The 21,306-nt window shown below is 42.9% G+C and overlaps 1 protein-coding gene across 3 annotated transcripts in view; it reads left to right on the top strand.

Moving 5' to 3' along the window:
* The window catches only part of CEP95 (centrosomal protein 95), a 36,989-nt gene extending 16,516 nt beyond the window's left edge, over nt 1-20,473 (top strand). Inside the window, exons 9-22 of one of the 3 annotated variants that reach the window (XM_077328429.1) lie at nt 128-185; nt 1,053-1,156; nt 2,860-2,978; nt 3,317-3,398; nt 4,730-4,844; nt 9,295-9,476; nt 10,765-10,857; nt 11,527-11,677; nt 14,659-14,819; nt 15,779-15,853; nt 16,466-16,618; nt 19,799-19,945; nt 20,027-20,098; nt 20,178-20,473. In XM_077328429.1, coding sequence (XP_077184544.1) covers nt 128-185; nt 1,053-1,156; nt 2,860-2,978; nt 3,317-3,398; nt 4,730-4,844; nt 9,295-9,476; nt 10,765-10,857; nt 11,527-11,677; nt 14,659-14,819; nt 15,779-15,853; nt 16,466-16,618; nt 19,799-19,945; nt 20,027-20,098; nt 20,178-20,384 — 1,719 coding nt within the window. In that variant the 3' untranslated portion in view covers nt 20,385-20,473. Of the gene's footprint in view, nt 1-127; nt 186-1,052; nt 1,157-2,859; nt 2,979-3,262; nt 3,399-4,729; nt 4,845-9,294; nt 9,477-10,764; nt 10,858-11,526; nt 11,678-14,658; nt 14,820-15,778; nt 15,854-16,465; nt 16,619-19,798; nt 19,946-20,026; nt 20,099-20,177 lie in introns of all 3 variants that reach the window. The other 2 variants (XM_077328428.1, XM_077328427.1) reach the window with 2 other exon arrangements.
* Nucleotides 20,474-21,306: the final 833 nt, after the last annotated feature.

Raw genomic sequence — 21,306 nt, 5'->3', positions numbered from 1 at the left:
ATGGTAGAATTGCATTAGGTCGAGAGAACCTAGCAATGATTCAAATAAGCATCCTCATCGGGCCTTCCTGTTTCATCAGGAATTCTGGCCTAATAACCTTACTGTGCTTCTTTCATTTAATTTACAGCTGGCACAACCCCTTGGACAAAGGTCTGAAATCCTTTCAGGTGGTGCCTTTCCTTCTGGTGAGAATAAACCTTGATTAATATTGAACGGTAGTCTAATCTTCAAATACTGTTTTTGCCACTCCTTGGATTTAGCTTCCTGATAGCAGAAGAAACTCTTTCTTGAAAATGCAGTGCTTGTTATCATAACAGTTTGAGCTTTTTGCAGAATACGTTATTGAAATGTGATTGCTTTAAAAGCGTTACTACAGTACATACTTTGAATTCATGTTTTTTCCCCTAAGTAAATCTAAGTTGTGGAGAAGTTTGTTAGACTTTTAAATCAAGTTTGTTAGACTTCCATCTCCCTCTCATCACTACCATTCCCAAGGCTTCTTAGGAGAAGAAATGAGAATTAAGATGCTTTAACACAGACTTGGGAATGTGTGCTGGTGTAATGTTAAGACAGGCACACATTCTTGTTAACAGAAATATTAGTTTACATTTAGGTCAGCCCTTTAAGGCATAACTCAGCTGTGTAGTGGCCAAATGATGTTGGCTCATAATGGAAATGAACCTGTTCTCACCCTCTGTCATGTCCAGCAAGCTAATAAGACTTCTATATATCAGCAATTATGGTCTGCACTGTTCCCTACGAACCAAGCTGACAAATCAGGAACCAGAAGGGGGGAAAAAGCCTCTTGTTCCTACAACAACAAACTATGGTTTATTGCTTGTGTATTTGGGCTGTCCTTCTGCATCCTTGCTGTAGGCCTTTGCACCCCTCCCAGATACTCCCGAGAATAGGCAGACCTTTCAGAAATCTATGGCATGTGAGGCTAAAGCCTGAGGGGACCGCTCTGCCCCTGCCCTTATGAGTAGAAGTTCCCATCAGTTCACCCAAGAAACCCTTTTGAGTCAAATTAATGTGTGGCTTCTTGCTGTCAGATGTTTCAACTGGAGGGGATGAACCAGAGTCAAAAGTTGTTATAAAGGAGCCAGTTGTAATTGATGGAGTGGTGCCAGAAGTCAGCATGGATGATATGGGAAAGGTAACTGATATATTTCTATTCTATTGGGTGTGGATTTTTATTTCTAGAATTTACAAATCACTGGTGAACCAAAAAGCACCTGGGGTAAAACAAACTAATTTAAAATTGGGGGGAGGGTGGTGTACAGGGACCACAATGCACAAAGTACATTGTATAAAATGGCTAACAACATTTTGTTATTGTTATCCTTTCAGCATGCATTGTTCTTTGCAGATTTAACAAAAAAATCCAGGTTTCTGCTCCAAGAAGCTTACAATTTAAACATTCTGCTCAAGTGAAGCAACAAAGAGAAGAAAAATATGCATTTAGTTCCATGATATGTATTTAGTCTTCATTCCCTAAAAATACTAAGATCAAAATTATGCTAAAAGCTTAAATGATGAAATTCGAGGAAGGATTTAGAGAAATAAAATGCAATATCATATAGGGATTTTTGGGAGGCAATTGGGATAGAGAAGAGCATAGCAGCAGGAGACCTTTAGAAGTCTGAGTGTGATGGAACTGCAGGAATGACTGTCACAGAAAGGTGTAAAGGCTGGGGAGAATTTTGAAGGTGGGACAAAGAATGTGTGCTTTATTTGTGAATGAAGAAACTAATATAGAGGATTCATGGTACTTTAGAGCAGACCTTTTTTCAGCTGGGCAACTGCCCCGCCCGCGCAGCGCGCATGCGCGGCCCCACCCACGCAGTGCGCATGCACGGTGTGGCCAAAATCGCGCATGCGCGGCACTTTTGCGCATGCGCAATTCAGCCACGGAGCGTGCATGTGCGCATGTGCGGCACAGCCCTGATTCCCTCCCCCCCTCCTGCAGTAAGACGCTTCCTGGGCCGCAAGCTTGCGGCCTTGGAAGTTTTTTACTGCCGGGGGAGGCGGGGAGAGGGAACCGCGGCCTGGCACCCTGGCCTTCGTGGCCGCCGCGGACCGCAGGTTGGGGACCACTGCTTTAGAGCAGGGGTAGTCAACCTGTGGTCCTCCAGATGTTCATGGACTGCAATTCCCATGAGCTCCTGCCAGCAAATGCTGGCAGGGGCTCATGGGAATTGTAGTCCATGGACATCTAGAGGACCACAGGTTGACTACCCCTGCTTTAGAGCATTGGTGTTCAATGGAAAACAAAGTAAAGATGTGTTTTTTATGGGGGTTGGATAAAACTTTCAGTATTACCTGATGTTTTTTATTCTGGCTTTGTTTAAACTGCATTACTTAGTTCAGATAAGCATAACACTAATTACTTAATTTGCAATACCATTTGTTTAGCCTGCTGTTGCTCACCTGGTCCCCAAGTATTGAGGGCTTGTGTACATTGGCTCTTATTACAGCTCAAGTATCCAACATGTTTCGTTCAAGGGATATTCTGATATTGTTTTGTTTTGGTCTGATACCTTTTTTAATGTTAGTGGAAGTGCATCAGAAATCTTTCTGACAGTAAGATTGCCTTTTCAATATTATGAATGCTTAATTTATAAAGAGCTGGTATTTTTTTTATGCCGGCTATATGGCACCTGGACTTACGTTAATCACATTGCATTCAACCTTATCCTTTGAAAAATGTTGTGTCCCAGACTGCTTTAGGAACATTCTGGTCCCGTTGAATGGGTGCTGAGTATAATGTGGTCCTCATGGCTCAGTTATAATAGTAGACATCCTGTTCAATGTGTCGTTGGCTTTTTCAGTGACAAATTTACTTTTCCCTTTTAAAAGGAAACTGATGAGAATGTTCAATATAAATCAACTTCATCTTTTAAGGAGGACAGGTCACGAAGGTTTACTTCAATACAAAGTGCAAGACCTAAGCAAAAGAATCTATTTAACGCAAGAAGGTATGTGTCTTCTTTACACTGCATGTAGTTACTGTGATAGGGCCAGTTGTTACATCAGCAACCTGATGACCCATGTTAATAGAAATTACATTTTTCACTCTGAAAGACTAGCCCATTCATGAAAATAAAAGTCCATACACTCCTGACATTTCTCATCTGAAGAAATAGCATTTCAAATATGTAGTTAAAGATTTAGAGGTTGCCACATTCCCCCCCCCCCCCCCCCAGTTTAGCTGAAATCAGAGAAGTTAAAGCTTATGGTATAGCACTTCCTATTTTCTCAGGCAACATGAAAGCTCCATCACAGACTCGCTTGCAGAGGTATCTCTTTCCCACAGGAGGGCAAAAGAAGAACTGTCAGACCAAGAGCTACAACAGATGTCTGAGAAATTATCCCGTAGGCTGAATGAACTGGATGCAGTAAGTGAGAACTTTCTGTTTCTGACAACCAATTTGACACAATATTCTACCATGAGGAAACCTGGTAAATAGTGTTGGTGCACCTAAATCTACAACAGGTGCTGAAGTTAACCAGGTGTATACTTGGCTAATGCCTGGATGGAAACTGTTTTTTTTTTAAAGAAGGTACAATTCTGCCTCTCCAGTATCTCTCCAGAGAGGCTGACATGTACCTTTCATGATTAAAATCATTCAGAGCAAAGTGATAGCTCAACTCCTGTATGGTACACAGATCTTTCTGTTTTCTGGAAGCAATTCAGTCTAAATCAGATCTATATTTGGTGTCCCAATCTGTTCTTCCTTCTCTGGGTAGAGTCTGGAATGGTGTCACTAAAAGCATCAAATTGGCACTGTGTGGCATGCTTTTGGCTTAAATTTAAACCAGAATCCCCTTGGACTAGCTCCTTTAATTCTCTTAGAGCCAGCTTGGTGTAGTGGGTTTATTTCTTCGGCTCTATGTCATCTTAAGTACTTGAGAGCTGAAGAATCTGGAATATAGGTGCAGCCCAAGGGCACCCTGGTCATGTCCAAAATTTTGTTTCTGCAAATCACCTCTTTACCTTAGAATTTCCTAAATACCACAGTGTCTTTATCTTGGCACATTTCAACATTCTAGCCTCAGCTCTGCTGCAAGACTAATATTTAGCTATCCCTTATTCCCAATGTTTGTGTTTTTGCCAATGGAATGAGGTTGAAATAGTTGAACACGTTATTTTACTATTCAGTTGTTATATGGATATTTGTTCATTATATATTACTCCAATTGTATCCAAATGCCCAGGCAGATCTAATAAATTTTACGTATCCATTTTTCTTGTAGATTGCCTTAATGAAATTACTCTTAAATTGGCCAAATTCTGTGCTTTAGTTTGGTAAATAAGGAAGCAGATGCATCAGTCTTCATAGTAACATTGTATCTTACTGAAATCAGGGCTGAAGGCATTTAAGATATTAGTTTTGTTTGTTTGTATGTTTTGTTTGTGTTTAACCTATGGGTATTGACTAATCTTGGATTGTAATTAATGAATTGATTTAAGGGTAGCCCTATATCGAAGCCCTTGAGATATACATACCCTTGCTTGCCTTTTACTGTGTATGCATCCTAATACTGGGCAATGCAGGATAAATTCTGGGCATGAACAAGTGTGCATAGATTGCCAAATCCTCCGTTTTGGAAAGTAAACCAGAAAGTGGTATATCCTTGAAGGAGAGACGGTACATTCTATAAAGTTACAATAGATTGCTTTAGCATTAACTCTGGTGAATAAGACCATTTCTCTTTTAAACAACAGATGTTAAAGAATGCTTTGAGTGAACGAAGCAAAGGGGAATCAGCTACTGAAGAAGACAGACTTTCTCAGCATAGTGATAGCGTCATGGATTACCGTGACACAAAGCCAGAACCAGGTAATGCTTTGGAAATGTTTGTGACCATTTAGTACATGCATTTTTAACAATTTTCTTCTGCAACAAGATTATTATTGTTTTGGGAGGGCCACAGTGAGATTAAGCTAGCAAGGACTTTAAAGAAAACCAGTGTTACAATGGCATCTTAGACTTTTAAAAGCTTGAATCTCATCCTGAAATGAAATAAATATTGGAATAGGGGGTAGCAAATTGTCTACTGTTCAATCCTGAGAAAAATTACACCCTTCTAATTCCACTAATTTCAGTGTATTTAGAAGTGTGTGACTTTTGGCTGGATAGCCTTCCCGTCAAGTATGCCAAGTGCCTGAAGTTACCCTAACAGGAGAGATTGTACCATCCAATCTTCTCGCCTTTCTTTTGCTACCTGTTTGAGGAGATTCCAGCTGAAGACACATGAAGGATCTTGTGGTGTTTAATTGTCTGCACCTGGAAGAACATGCTAACTCAGCTAGGCCTGCAGCCAACCTGTCCTGGCTCGGCTGGCCTTGTAATGTAGCCCTCCTGACGAGAGCTGCATTGGAAGGAAATGCCAAAGCTACTGGTATGTCCTTCCAGTGGGAAATCTGGAAGCTATTGGCTCTCTGTATTTGGTTTATTGCGTTGGACTGGATAATGGCACATTCATCACTGAAAGCAGTAGATTTGGAGCTCCTCCTTGGTGACTCCATAAATCCCCTTCTGACAGCAGGGAATGCTGGGCTGGCTGGTGCCATAAACAGGGTTGGCATACTCTTCTATCCTCTGATAGGTCCCATGGTCGCCAGAGAGTTTGGGGACATGAAAAAGGCAATAGAAGCAACATTGGTAAAAGACTTGGGATGATTCAGACAGAGCACTTTGTTGGGCCCATTTGCATATCTGTGAGGTACTAGCAATGGCAGTGTAGAAGACTTTCTTATCCACAACTATTGCATCAGCAAAATCTCATCAGATCAATTGTCTGAAGTGGTTCGTGACTTGGTAACTCTTAAATTTGACCCTGTAATAGATGTTCATTTGGCCCCTTACTGTGATGTTTTTGTGAGGTTCTTTGACAAAATCTCTCTAATCTGATCTCACTGGCCAAGGCGAGAGTAGCTCTGGTACTTGGAGTGTCAGAAGCACACCTGCTTACCTTGTTATGGCTAGATTCAGAATGATCTTGATTGGGCGCTGGCCAGGGTCCTTGGGAGTGTGACAACCACCACTTGTGCTCTTGATCTGTGCCTGTCCTGGCCTTTAAAATCATGCTGGGAAAATGTACTGGAGAAAATCATGAATGCTTCATTGGCTAAGGGGGCTCACTCTATTCCAAGATGTCTAGCCTTTTTGAGTCGGCAGGCACCTTTGGGATTCTGACAAAGGGAAGCACAGCTAACCACAAATTGCTAGGGAAGTAGTGAGGTCATGTATAACCTAACAGTAAATACTCAGCATTCCAGGCAGAATCTCTGTTTAACTGGATGCCTTTGTAAATGAACATACTGTTTAAAAACATTCTCTTGCATGCACAGTTTACCTTCATTCATACTGTGAAGATCCTCATGTTGTGCTGGCAATGCCAATCAAAATCAGTAATGCCAATCAAAAACCCTTCTTGGCAAAAGTTTCACATGGCCTCATCCACTTGGGTGTTGTGAAAGTTGTTTTCAGGTGCCGTGGCACCCACAGGCACCTTCATTAGTTAAAGATGAGGTGGCCAGTTATAGGCCAGCCTCCAGGGTACCTTTTCTAGGAAAGGTGAAGGAAGATGTGATACTGGAGTGGCTCCAGAGTTCCGGGATGACACATTTGTCCTTGGCACATTTCAGTTCAGCTTTGGTTTGGAACTGAGATGGCTATAGTTGTGCTGGCAGATAATCTTTTTAAATTTGGATGTGAATAATCATCCCTAATGATACCTACATCTAACACAGTTGACCACTCCATTCTTATCCATCAGCTGAAACATGGATGTTAAAGGAGTAGCATAGTCCTTTGGTGGTTTTGTTCTGTCTGTTTAGACACAGCTTTAGATGCTCTATGGAACTAGGCTTGCAGTATGAAGTGCAGGCTGGTGCCTTCCATCAGCTGAATCTGGTTTGCCAACTCTCTCCTTTCTTAGTTTCAGCTGATCTTTTCATTTTATAATTTTATTATTTATTATTATATGAAGCATTTACAGAAAAGTAAAGAGAAAAAAGCGACCAGCTGATATGGTTTGCCATCCTCTTTTAACATACATATTCAGTTCCCATCACATATTAATCCTAATCTATAAGTTTTTACCATCTTTCTTAGCAAAATGATTGTTAATACATATGAGAGTATGATCTGTTATAAGAATATATTCTATTATTATCTTAAGTGATATAAGGTCAGTCCCCTTCATAAATTGGCCCTGACCTAAGAGTTACTGCTGCTGTCTTGTTAATACATATGAAGTATAGTTTGCCATCCTCTTTTAGCATACATATTGGCATACATATTCAGTTCCCATCACATATTGATCCTGATCTAGAAGTTATTACCATCTTTCTTAGCAGAGTAATTGTTAATACATATGAGAGTATAATCTATTATAAGAATATATTCTATTATTGTCTTAGATGATATAAAGTCAGTTCCCTTCATATATTGGTCCTGACCTAAAAGTTACTGCTGCTGTCTTTCCCACAGGAAACCAGGAGAATGCTCCACTGTTCATCACATCCTTCAGGTGGTCGCAGAAAATGAAATTGTGTTTTTTTCCATAGTAACGCCTGATGATTCCTACATAGAGTATTTCTAGTTGTCCGTCTGTCAGGGCCAAAGAAGTCTCTTGCTTGATTCTTGCTTGCAGTCGCCTTTAAGTAGGCTCTGTATACTTTATCAATCTGGATCTCTTCCTCTGGTCGTACAGAGATATCTCCTGATAGCTTCCTGCGTGCTGTCGCCTTTGAATAGACTCTTTATTTTGTTGATCCAAATCACTTCCTGCTCTAAATAGACTTCCAGGTTATCGGTGCTTTCCTTCCTTAAATCTGTTTTCCAAATTCTTCCAAGGTGCTTTTGATTTTTACGTCCCTAGCTCTCTCCCCCTCCTGTTGATTAACTTCCAGACATTGAATTCTCGTTTGAAGTATTGTTGGCTGAGTTGTGTTTTCATCAGCTGTTTTTTCCAGACCGTCGGTTCTGTCTAAAAGCTCTTTCTTAGTCTTTCGGATTTCCTTTTCCACCTTATTGACTGCTTTCAGTATCTTTGAGTTCCCTTCGCATAACAAATGGAAAAGCTGTGCCTTAGTTAATTTTTCCATAGTTCTAGGCAGTCACAAACTATAAACAGAAAGTCTCGTGAGGTCTCGCGGTAGCACGAGCGATCCAAAATTATCAGTTTGTCGATCTCCGTATCAAGTCAGCTTCCCCCGCTGAACTCTCTCCAACAAAACTTTAAAGTCTCTCTTTTCTTTAAGCTCTCTCTTTGTTTGGTTAGTGGGTATAATTAGCTGGGAGCCTCTCACTCGACGAAAGAATTCACTTGTAAATTGGTTGAGGAGGGGGGGGGGAAGAGCTTGTGGGGAAAGAAAAGGAAAAGCCAGAAAACTCACAGTCTTTACTGTTGTAGACTTCGGCTCCTGTCAGTCTGGTAAAAGATGATCTGGGAAGAATGTAGGGTCAGCTGGTCGTTTCAGGCTTAGAAAGTTATTTACGACAAGGGCGCCATCATGACCTTGAGCACATGCCGCGGCGATCCGGAGAGCTTAGTCTCCCTCCCTCTCCACAGATCTGTAGGACCCTCAGGATGCCGTTCCCGGTTCCTGGGGCGACCGGCGAGCGAGATTTGCGTATCTGCTCAGGTCTGCCATGTGCGGTTGCTCCTGACCCTCAGCATGGCTTAAGAGCCGGACAGAAGCCCAGCTGTTACGGCGCCATCTTCAGTCGTCTCCCAGTTTCAGCTGATCTTGATCACATTTAATGACTGGATTACTATAAATGCTCAACACCGGACTATTTTTAAAGACAACCCAGAAACTGTCGCTGCTTTAGTGTGTGATGCCCAATTACTGCTGGGTCTAGCTGATGGGACCATTCGGAAACAACATAATTTGCTGCCAGTTTGTTTCTCAGTTCAATTCCAGTTGCTCATTATGATCTTTAAAGCCTGGTGGGGGCTCACATATCTGAAGGATAATCTCCTTATGTTACCCTGCACAAACTGTAGTCATCAGCCTGCTACCTTGTTGGCTTTCCCCCTCTCTCCAGGTGGCCCACCTACTATCAATTAGAGCCTGAATCTTTTCCATTGTGGTTTCGACAGTGCGTAATGGTAATGGGCTCCCTGAAAAATGTGTGGCAGGTTAAGTTTCAAAACGGAGCCCTTTCAGCTTGCTGTTCTGAATTTGGCTGTGAGCCAATGCTTTTCTGAGTATGTCTGCAAGAGTCTTTTTCTCAGTTACTGTTTATATGTCCATTTAATAATCATGTTTCATAGCCACCTGCCTTCCAAAACGAACACCCATCAGGCAACGGTCATTTTCAGCTTCCCCACCACCTTCTACCCCCAAGCTGTCATCTGAACTGGAAGATGCATACTGGAGAGATGGAAAAGGGCCAACAGGAAAAATATACGATCACTTGCAAAACGAACAGGACCGGAGGAGGTTAAGAGCAAAGGTAATGGCAAAGGGGTTGCAGATGCAACTAGATAAGTGAAAGCTCTCTATAGGCCCAGTAACCCAAGCAGTCAAGTTTATCTCAGCATTGCAGAGTTTGCACGGAGGCTTGTTACACTAGAGCAACCTTTTTCAGTCTTTGGACTGTGGAGATGCCCCTGAAATATTTTTCAGACTTCAAGATACCACGAAAGTCATGTCAACTGACTATGACCCCTGCCATGCCCCCAATGCAAATAAAAATAAAAACTACCCGCCCCCATCTCCTCACTCCACTGCACCATGGCTGCAAATTTTCTTCAAATAAATATGCAAATAGAAATAAAAACCGGCTCCCTATCTCCTCCTTGGCTGCAAAGGATGTACCAATAAAATAAAATGTTAAAAACACAGATAAGCCCATCTCCCTGCAGTCTCCTTACCTCACCACTCCTTGGCTTCCCAGCAGAGACAGCAGTGGCAGCAAAAGGAGAAGCAGGTATAGAAGTTGCAGGTATAGGAAAAGAACAGATCATGCCTGATGGGAGGGGGGGACAGGATTGAGGACAGCGTTGCTTCAGCTGCTGCTGCTGACTCTGTACATCAGGGGTAGTCAACCTGCGGTCCTCCAGATGTTAATGGACTACAATTCCCATGAGCCCCTGCCAGCATTTGCTGGCAGGGGCTCATGGGAATTGTAGTCCATGAACATCTGGAGGACCGCAGGTTGACTACCCCTGCCGTACATGATCTGGCCTGTCCAGCATGCTCCAACACTGTGGGACATGCCAGGCGGGGAGTTTTGAGCCAAGTCTGGTGTCGTTGAGTGGCAGCGTTGCCAAAGTGATAGCTGCTGACTTTGTTTGTGGTCATGACATCAGTGATGTCAGCAGCCACCATCTTCATAGCCCCCCACACTGGGTTAACAACCAGGGGCTGATCATGCATTGAGCAGGGGGTTGAATTGGGTGGCCTGTATGGCTCCTTCAAAGTCTATGATTCTAGGGTTCTGTATATAGCTCCTTTGTGTGAATGGCTTTCTTAATACTTGTAATGTTGTGGGCAATTTTGAATTTGTTGACATCCTCTTATTGTATACGTTATTTTAACATAAACCCTTATGTTCAAAAACCTTTGCTTTAGCTTCTCTTGTATTTTTTTTGTTGGCTGTGGCTTTTTCGGGCCTAACAGGGCCCAGACAAGGCCTTGCTTATGTACCGTTGTGTTCTCCTTTGATATGATTAAGTTACCATAAGATTTTTATACATTCTTTTCTTATGGGTGGCAACCGACTTTGTTTTGCCTTCTAGTTGTTAACAAAAGCCTATGAAGATGAACTTAGAGCTTACGAGGCTAGTGAGAGAATCGAACTAACGAAGCGAAAAGCAAAGGCCAGGGAAATGGTAAGGATGTAAGAAACCTAAGATAACAAACTTCCCCATCAGAATATGTATTTCTTGTGCTTTCCTGGGATTCTAGGGAAGGATCCCCAGTCTTTCAAAAAGAGTTTATGCTTTTAACTTGCAGATCAGAACTAAGATTTTTAAGTAAAGTTATGCCAACATTCTTAACAAGAGTATAATTATTTGCATCAATGGAATGCACAGACCTAGGCATCTTGAAAAGTAGGTAAGCATTTTATGTTGGACTTAAAAGTAAAGACCAAAATGTTAATACTGCTGAAGTTCTCTACAAGTATTGATTGTACTTGACCCGGTTAAAACAGAGGCCTGCTTTTCTAGTAATGCATTATTACACTGGAAGAACCCAGAACAGAAGTGGGGAGGGGATATAATAAGAGTATCCTCTATGTATGGCCCCATTCCAACACTTGCATGCCTCCTACTTATTGAGAGGCCTGACTGGGTCTGTATTTTCTGCCTGTAATCTTAATGCAACAGACAGATAGCAAGACACTGTATAGTGCAAGAACTGGTGCACAGAGAGCCTTGATTCAATATTGCTTTTGGGTCCTATTTGCAGAATCCAGAATCTCTATACAAATGTTCAGAGGCCTTTATTGTCATCACAATCTCCTGCATAGGAGTTCATTAATATGTATTTACATCTAGGAACAAAAATACAAGGAAAGCTTATTTAAAGAGCCTCCACGTGTTTCGCGGCCTGCAGAGGTTTACTCTAGAAAAACGGCGCCTAGAAATCTCAAACTCAACCAGCGGATTTCAAGAGGAGGATTTGTAAAGTCAAAGAAAGCCACTCCAAGTAAGAACCACAGGCTTCGTCGTGATAGAATGTTGGGTGCCTTTTGAAGGCATGAGCTGGAGTCTAAGAATATTGCCTTCCTACTAACATATACGAAGCAAAAATATTTTTTTCTTATAATCTCTATGTATAGATTTCTGTAAAGGAAGAGAAATCATTTACTAAGGTTGAACCATGGATGCACAGGTCTGGCTGTGGCCCACCTTGGACCCTGACAGATCATCATTGCTTAGGTACTCCTTCTTAGTGGCTTGCCTCTTTCAGGGAAGTCAAGGTAATGGGCGACTGTCAGTGAAAAGTCAAGGAATGTGGGATTTGGGGCATACTTTTGAAATGCGACTGCCATGGATAGTCTGGATTTGTGGCAGAAAAAAGTGTAATGTTCCATAATTGGATTCCATAATTGGATGTTCCATATTCCATAATTGGATTATATGATTTTGATAATCTTTGTGGCTGATGGTGGCTAACAGCAAAACAATAAAATGAACGTAAGAGAGAACTTGATTTTATGGAGAAACTGACTGGCTTCTTGCAACTTTTTTGTATCTAAAACTGAAATCAGTTTACGTTGATCTGAAGATGGAACTATTTTGACAGGTTGGCAAACTGCATTTTATTTCTTCAAGCCCACTGTAAAGCCTAAGCATATCACAATACTACTCTCAACAATAAATCTGAGAATGGTTTAGAAAGCAGATTTTGCAATACAGATTTTAATAAAAGAAAACTACGCTAAAATTTTAATTTTAAAATGGTAGTTTAAAAAACTCTGCATAGAGACCATAGAGACCTCTACTTCTCCACAAAGAAATATTACATCATTTTTTGTCATAAGGCCGGTATTAGACATTCACTTTACATAAAGATGATAGAAATAGTCAACAGAAGAAAATATCAAGCCAGTTTTCCATGATGCTCAAGAAAGGAATAATTTCCTGTTCACTAAGCATTGTGTCTAAGAATATTTCGTGTAGGTCGCTTGAGGGACTTAGACTGAAGTTATCTTATCCGTTTTGTGCCTCTATATAATTGTGAAACAGCCTTGGGGGATGAACGGTCCGGCCTTTCCAGGGCTAATCAGGATGCATCCAGCTGCACCCTGATTGGCCCTGCCCCTACAGCTCCCGCCCTCCCTGTCCGAGTTGGAATAGGGCCAATCAGGGTGCAGGTGGCTGCACTCTGATTGGCCCTGCCCCTACAGCTCCCGCCCTCCCTCACGGAGCCCTCACCCCTTGCCTACAACCAACACGTCTGTGAGCCTCTGCGCTCCAGGGCCACAGGGGGGAGGAGGCCCAGAGGGGAAGCAGCACAGCTGCAGAGCGGGAGGGGGCCAAGAATGACTTCCCCACCAGGCCTGGAAGCACACCCACGGTCTTGCTGAGGCCACGGGTGTGCTTCCAGGCCCCCAGGGAAGCCGCGGTCTCACGGGGCGGAGAAGGGGGTCGAGCCTCGTCACGTTCTTGTGAATGGGCTTTGAAGCTAGTACTTCCACATTTATGTAAAATGGACTTCAGACATTTACTTCAATATTAATCATCTAAGGCTATAGTCTTAAAATTTGCCACAATTGAAAAAGAACAAAACAGGGCAAAAATGCAACAATAGGAAATTCCATGGGTCCCGAAGAAATAGATTTCATCAGCCTGATTAAGTCTGGGCCTTATTCATAGGCTTGACCGTATTTCCTTGATACATTGAGGTGGCAAAAAGAAAACAGGAGTTAAATTTGCTGTATTCATGGAAGTCAGACAATAAAATAAGTTTTATAAACATTGAGTTTACCATTATTCTTCAGTGACAGAACCCACGGGGGACAGAATACAGATGCCTGAGAAACTCTGCTTTCATTCATATTTTAAAGCAAATTTACAGCCATACAAGCCAATGCTTGATACATTGCAAGAAGCTACTGGTTGCTGAATAAGGGCTTCTTATTGATGCATGTGGAGCTGCAGTGTCTAGCTGCTTGTCATTCTGTAGAACTTGCAGACTCAGCAGAAAGCACAACATAGCAATGAAACATATTGCATAACATTCAGATGGTTTGTCAGGCCATGGAATTTTAACGTGTATGGGAATATAAATACTGTTGGCCTTATTCTAAATGAACTGCTGGAGTTCTGAAAAAGAAATCGAATTAGAATGGCAACTGCAAGATTTGCCACATACGTAAACATTCAAACTCAAACGGCAGTTTTTCAAGGGAAACTCATTTGGGAAGGAGCCGTGTGGAGTGGTGAGGCTGTGCATGTCTGCAAATGTGCATCTGCTTCTGGATGCTGTTTGGAAGCTTCAGCTTGTGCGAGACACTGGAGTGAGTTTGCTTCTCAGGGCTATGGGGAACATAATTTGTACGTAGCCTTGTGTGCTTTTGGACACAATTCTAAGGGCTGGTTATTACCAAAATGAGTTAATACTAAAGTACCTGAAAAGCCCATTACTCAGCCCAGATCTGCTCCTCAGTGTCCTTGTTTGCAAGCGACAGAGCTTGGTGGTCTTACCTGTTCCACGATCACTCGCCTGGCGCCAAACCTGTTGTGCTTTAGTCACTGGATGGAACCATTTCTATTTGCAGGCCTCTGATGTATTTTCACTTCTTGGCTTCTATCAGCTTCATCTAAATTTAAGGCTGTCTTATACCATTTGGTGTTCAGATTGACATTAATAGTTTTTTACACTGGAGAGTTGGGAGTGAAAGCTGAGAGTGCAGGAGGTGTTTTGGGGGGCATCATTTGGCCATGAATTGGGGTCACTGTGGGTGGGCAGGCGTGAATTTCCTGCATTCAGCAGGGGGTTGGACTAGATGGCGCTGTAGATCCCTTCCAACTCTGTGATTCTATGCAAGTATTGGCCTGCAGCACAAAAACAGAGGCCATTTAAGTACTGGGTCTGAGGCTGCCTCTAAGAAGAGTTGCTGACCTTGTTTTCCAGCCTTTGCTAATCTCCCAATGTTGTTGGCTTCTGTTTTTCTCTCACAGTGAAGGTCACGGAGAACAACCTCTTGCCTCTTCTGATGGAGGAGTTCCCCCACTTGCACATTTCCCGCCCAACCATGAACAAGATGTGGCAGCAGCAGCTTGCACAGATAGAACTACTGAAGTCTCCCAGCAACAGAAACCAGCTGAAACTCCAAAGTGAAGTGAGTTGCATGGCTACAGATTAAAGTGGGTGGCCATGTTGGTCTGAATGAGCAGAACAAATGTTGAGTCCAGTGGCACCTTCAAGACCAACTAAGTTTTATTTATCACAAGCTGTTTGGATTCAATTCCAGGGGGTTGAATTTCAGAGGAAAACATAGTGGGCTCAATTAATACGTCTAAATGGGAGAAGAATGAGCAAATATATAATCACTTGCTGAAAGAGCAAGGTCTCAATTGTTATAGCTTGTTATTCATATTAATCTCTGAAATCACTTAAACGTTTTCATTATGCTGTGTGTTAATTTAGTGCTTACATTTTGCCTTTAGGTATCAACTCTGATTACTTCCATTCTATGACATTGTACATGAGCCTCTTGTGGCGCAGAGTGGTAAGGCAGCCGTCTGAAAGCTCTGCCCATGAGGCTGGGAGTTCAATCCCAGCAGCCGGCTCAAGGTTGACTCAGCCTTCCATCCTTCCGAGGTGGGTAAAATGAGTACCCAGCTTGCTGGGGGGTAAACGGTAATGACTGGGGAAGGCACTGGCAAACCACCCCGTATTGAGTCTGCCATGAAAACGCTAGAGGGCGTCACCCCAAGGGTCAGACATGACTCAGTGCTTGCACAGGGGATACCTTTACCTTTACCTTTATGACATTGTATCTGAGGAAGTGTGTGTGCACACGAAAGCTCATTCCTTGAATAAAACTTTGTTGGTCCTAAAGATGCTGCTGGCCTCAGAATTTGTTTTACATGCCTACCGTTAGAACAAATTATCATAACATACTTGGGAAAGAGTTCTCCTGAGCTCTGCTGACTGATTTTAGTCATTGTGGCCTAATCTGCAGATTTAAGTATCCACAGGTGACACCACATCTGACTATTAGAATATTCAGCATGATGAAGATGTTCTGGAAGTTAACACTTAGAGGGTTAACAGTCTTTTCTTCCTTTCTTTCAGGTAGTAGAAGCCCTGAAGAAGCATGACCTCCTTGTAGAGCTCATTAAGAAGGAGCAGGCCCATAACAAGAGACTGGTATGTTTGGGTGACCCAGTCCTAGTCATGCAGCATAAGAACTTTGAGGTGTGTGGGCTGATTTGGGGAGACTCATGCAACTGTGTGATTCATCTAGCCAAATGCAATTGATCAAGTCAACCTTGACCACCAGGATCATGCTAATCTTGATTTTTTTCCTGCCAGTCTGGTAATGAAGACACAGGTTAGTTGTTGAACACAGGGCTAATATATGGCTAATAGACTGTGCTCAGCTTTGGTAGCTTACACATTCTCCAGGTCAGGTCTAGCTTAACCACTTGTATGATCAGGGGAGAATGTTGCCACACTACTCCAAGATACACTACTGCAATGGTGGGTGCGGGGATGCATTGACCGAGACGGGGAATGGGTCGCCTGCGTAGGGATTTTTATAAGGCGGTAGTTCAGGCGGGAAGAAGGGTTCACATAGGAAGAGCTCTTTGGATAAGAAAAATGGAGAACATAACTTTGGAAAAATTGCTTATTGTCTAGCTCCATTGTAGGGTGGTGAGTGAAATTCCCCTCTTCCAAGTACTTGTTGTTCAAGCCCATTCTAGATAAGTGATCTGAACTCCATTTCTTTTAATGCAACTTGTTTGCTGTCTCTTTCAGCAAGATTTCAAGCAACGTATTCACTATCAGAAGTATGGCCAAAATAAAATGAGAGAGAGACGTCAACAAATTATCAGAGCCAAAAAGTACTACCAAGATTACAGAATTCAACTGCGGGCTAAGATAATGAGGGCCAGGACCCGTGAGGAGCAGGTAATTCAAGGGTCCTCCCTTCCCAGGAAGTGGAAAAACTTGTCTACAGAAGGGCCAACCTAGATTCCTATTAGATTTGCTGTGTTCAAATGTGGTGTGTATTTACAGCTTTCCAGAGTAGGTAATGGCTACAGCTGCAGAGTTGGTATAAGAAGTAGCTAGCAAAAAGATCTGGGCAGTCCTAATTTCAAATCTCAGCTTTGTCATAACTGTCACGAACCGCAGCTGAATTGCTCGACCAGAAGCAATCCTTTTGAATAGAGCTGCTCCAATCCCAGGTGGTCCTAAGAAGCTAGTCTGTATTGGAAGGATCCATAAGGTGATGCGTAACACAGCATTGGTGGGTGCGGGGATGCATTGACCGAGACGGGGAATGGGTCGCCCCCGTAGGGCTTTTTATAAGGCGGTAGTTCAGGCGGGAAGAAGGGTTCACATAGGAAGAGACTATTGATCTAAAAAAGCAGGAATAGCTGGAGATATCTGGTCTGCCCTTACAGTTGTTCTCAGCTTTAAATTTCCAGCATCCCCCAAACAGCCCAAAGACAAGCGGGGTGATAATGGAAAGTTCTGGCGGCGGGGGAAGGAGAGCCACCCTGAGCCATACAGTTTGGCCAAAAGGCCAGGAAAGGTTCAAAGCGGAGAAAGGGGGTTGTGGAGCTCAATAAGCTTCTAACTCAAACTCTCCTGGCTCTGGCAGGAGGACGGATATAACAATAACCTAGCGGGTTTTGCTGAAACAGAGCTGCCTGAAATTCAGCCCTTCCAACATGGAGGTCCTGTGGCTGGGTAGGAAAGGTCCAGATCAGGAAGTGTGCCCTCCTTGCCTGGATGGGATACAGTTAGAGCTGTCACCATCAGCAAGAAATTTAGGGGAGACCTTTGATTTCCACCCTTTCCTTGGAGGCTCAGGTCATGAAGGTAACCAAGCTGGTGTTTTTCTACCTATGCCAAGTGAGGCTACTAGTGCTCTGTCTGGCCCCAGAACACCTGACCACAGTGATCCATTCAACAGTCACCTCCAAATTAACTCTGTCTACACGGGCCTGTCCTTATCCTTGACCCAGAAGCTGCTGCTGGCCCAAAATGCAGCTACGAGGGTTCTCACAAATATATGTGTTGGTGCTGCAGCAGCTGCATTGGTTGTCAGTTGTGTTCTGGATCAAGTTTAAGGTTCACTTAAGTCCATACACAGGAGCCAGTATACCTGTGGTACCATCTGTCTCCTTATGCACCTAGCAGAGCATTACACTCTGCAAATCAGAATAGGTTGGTGGTCCCTGGCCTATGAGAGGTATGACTGACCTTGACCTGGGCTAGGGCTTTCTTGGTCCTAGCCCCACTTTGGTGGAATGAGCTCCCAAGAAAGCTAAGGGCCCTGCAGGAGCTCTCACAGTTCTGCAGGGCCTGTGAAATGGTGCTTTTCCACCAGGCGATAGAACATTGACTGGGTCCCTCCCCTGAACATCCCACCCTGAGACGGCACACGTGCTTCACGGTTCTACAGGAGGGACTGTGTGCGGTGTTTGTCTTCTATTTTAATATTATTTTGTTTGATGAGAACCGCCTCGAACCGGCTATCCAGGAATAGAGGGTTATAAATTTAATAAACATTAACATGTACCTGAGATTCCTTCTAAACTCAGCATAATCCTTACATCAGGGGTAGTCAACCTGTGGTCCTCCAGATGTTCATGGACTACAATTCTCATGAGCCCCTGCCAGTGTTTGCTGGCAGGGGATCATGGGAATTGTAGTCCATGAACATCTGGAGGACCACAGGTTGACTACCCCTGCCTTACATAATCAATTATATGCCTAGGCTGCCATCACGTGGCCATATTTCCAGCCAGCAGCATTCCTGTGTGATATATGAATCCTTCAACTACTGTAGCATGGGAGTTAGCCACAGGAGGGCACCAGCAGCATCCTCACCCTATCAGTATCTAAATATCTTTTTACAGCTTCTGATGGGCTTTGAGAATACACAGTGGCTGCCGGTACAAAGCCAATAGAGCTGCCCACCTACCTGGGCAGTACTCTTGTGTTCCAGCAGCTGTCACCTTGAGTTTTCAACTGCGCAGTAATGCTCACATAGATGGTCTTCTGTATTTCTCACTCCCTGAATTCCTAGCCTCACCTGTGGCACAATTGGTCCCACGTGGAAAGGAATTTAGTTTACACATGAGGAGATTCACAGTGGCTTTTCTAAAGTGTGACGACACATCAGGAAAGGGCAGCTTGAGATTCTGAATAACTCTGTCTCTTCGGAGTTTCCAAAATCCTGATTTTTCATATACTTGGTTCTCCATCCACAAGCTACAGCCGAAAATAAAACTGTCATGGAAACTTCAAGGTTGTTGACATATGTGGCAGCATTTCAACAAGGTACCATGTATGAATCATGCCTTAAAGAATTGTCAGCCACATTAGTTGACCACTTTATTTCCACTGATCATTGTTGCTCAAGGAGATCCCATGTTGATGATGAAATTTAGTAAGGACAAGGAAAATGAATAGCTGTCTCCAGCACTAGCAGTACTGGCCACTTCCAGTTATGGCGTTCTGCCTCTGCTCCCGAAAGCTGCTCTTTACTCGCACAACAACTTTTAATTCCCTTGGTAAGACTGCCACCGTTTGTTTTGGAAAACTTACTTCCTTGCAGCAGAAAGCCATCCAGCATACTCTTTACACTTATCAAGTTAAGGAGAGTGGAGAAGCCTAGGCAAATCTCCTCTTTCTCCTTTAACATCTCCAGCAACAGAGGAAAGAACAGATGCCAGGGTAGCCCCAGATTTTTAAAAACAACACTTATAAGAAGAGAAAATCAATCTACAACAAAGGCAGGGGTGAGAGAAGCAGGGTCAGGGAAACCAAACCAAACGAGGTCTGAACAAAAGCCAATGTAATGCATCTACATCCCCCTTGCCCTCTGTTAATCTTGCATATCTAAAAATCTTGGTGGTTTAGCTGCCCAGCCTCCCTTGGTCAGTTTTTGCTTCTGTATGGAATCTCATAAAATGTATGTAGAATTGTCCTTGGTTCTGGGAATTAAAATCTAACTACAGTGACAAATCTTCTGCTGCTGTTAACCAGATAGAGCTGTTTGAGGCAAAGATGTTGCAAGAATGTGATAAGAATTTTGCTTCCCTCTGACTTGATGCCTGCCATTTTGTTTGACAGATATTTAAAAACTTGTTTGAAGAAGGTTTGGATATTCAGAAGCAAAGACTGCATGAACTGAGAACGTATGCCAAGGATAAACGTGCTGAGCAAATGAAACAACACCAGGCAGAACTGGAGTCCATGGAGAACTATTACAAGGATCAGGTAGACTCATTCCTTTCTATAATTCAAGACTGTTGCTTAGTTTACTTTGCACGTAATTAACTCTTCTTGCGTTATGTTTAGTTTTCAATGCTGGCTGAAGCAGTTTCAGAAGAACATAAACAAATTGAAACCAGAGAGAAAACACATGCAAAAGTAAGACTCACCATATCAACTTTGAGAACTAATACTAAATTAACAATCTCCTTGACTTAATGCCGATGTTTTCTTGCAGATGCTGAACAAAGCAAAGTGTGAATTTAGATCAAAGATGGAGAAAGAGATCAAAGAGCTGCAGGACGTGATCATTCAGAATGATGACAATTCATTCTTCTGTGAGCTAGAGGCCGATCGCCTGAGAGCTAGACTTCAGATGGCTTCTTTTCAATATAGCAAAAACTGTCACTTTCTAACAAGAGTTTTGGGGAAGGGGTGCCTATAAAGTTAAGAGCTTGATTTACTGGTTTGAAGTGGGTCTTAATCTTGTTTGCAGTGTCTGGCAGTGAGAATAAAGATTTTTTTAAAAATAAAGGTTTGTGAATTGCCCCTAAAAGCGTCTTCCAATAATCTACAATGTATGAAAATGTAGTTCATTCAGAAAGCAGAAAGCGCTATGTAGAAAGTTTTAATGCGTGCCTTTCCAAACTTGAATTCAAATGTAATTAAATAGTTTGGACAACTTTTCTCAAGCACCTTGCTGCAGAGCAAAGGATTACTGTTGATCATCAACTAACGTCAACTAGCATGCTGGCAGGGGCTCATGGGAATTGTAGTCCATGGACATCTGGAGGGCCGCAGTTTGACTACCCCTGCATTAGGGCATGGTTGCTGTGTTATAATTGGTAGCTGAAGTATGCTCTTAGCAGACCAAAACATTGGGATTACCCAAAGGTATAGTCCTCCAAAAATGGCTAGGTCACACCTCCTCGTTCCAGCAGGGCTATGCAAATCAGTATGCCTCTCCAGGACAAAAGTAGGCTGTCCCTTCCAAGCATAGAATAGCCAAGCTCCCCAGAAAAACACACATGGTATAACTTTATTCACCTTAATAGCAGTAAGTATAACAGTAACCGTGTTTTCAACATCCACCGCATGAACATCAACTAATGAACAAAACCTATCAGAATGCATAGAAGAATAATGTGGGATAACTGGAGGACTTTGCCTCGCTGAAGAGGAGAAACCTTCAGATAAGTCCAGTGTTTCATTCTCCTTCAGCGGGGGAAGTCCTCCAAACTAGTTATATAACCATGCTAAGACAGGGTAGGCACAGAAACAACCTCAGCACTGTGTTCATCCCAACCCGTGTTGGAGAACTTGTCTCCCAAAAGCAGCCTCAGTGGAGTTCTGCTGGATTTTTATGA

Source organism: Paroedura picta, chromosome 3, assembly GCF_049243985.1.
Source record: "Paroedura picta isolate Pp20150507F chromosome 3, Ppicta_v3.0, whole genome shotgun sequence".
NCBI classification, from domain to species: domain Eukaryota; kingdom Metazoa; phylum Chordata; class Lepidosauria; order Squamata; family Gekkonidae; genus Paroedura; species Paroedura picta.
The sequence above is the reverse complement of the archived record's forward strand: the minus strand, read 5'-3'. Positions and strand labels throughout refer to the sequence as shown.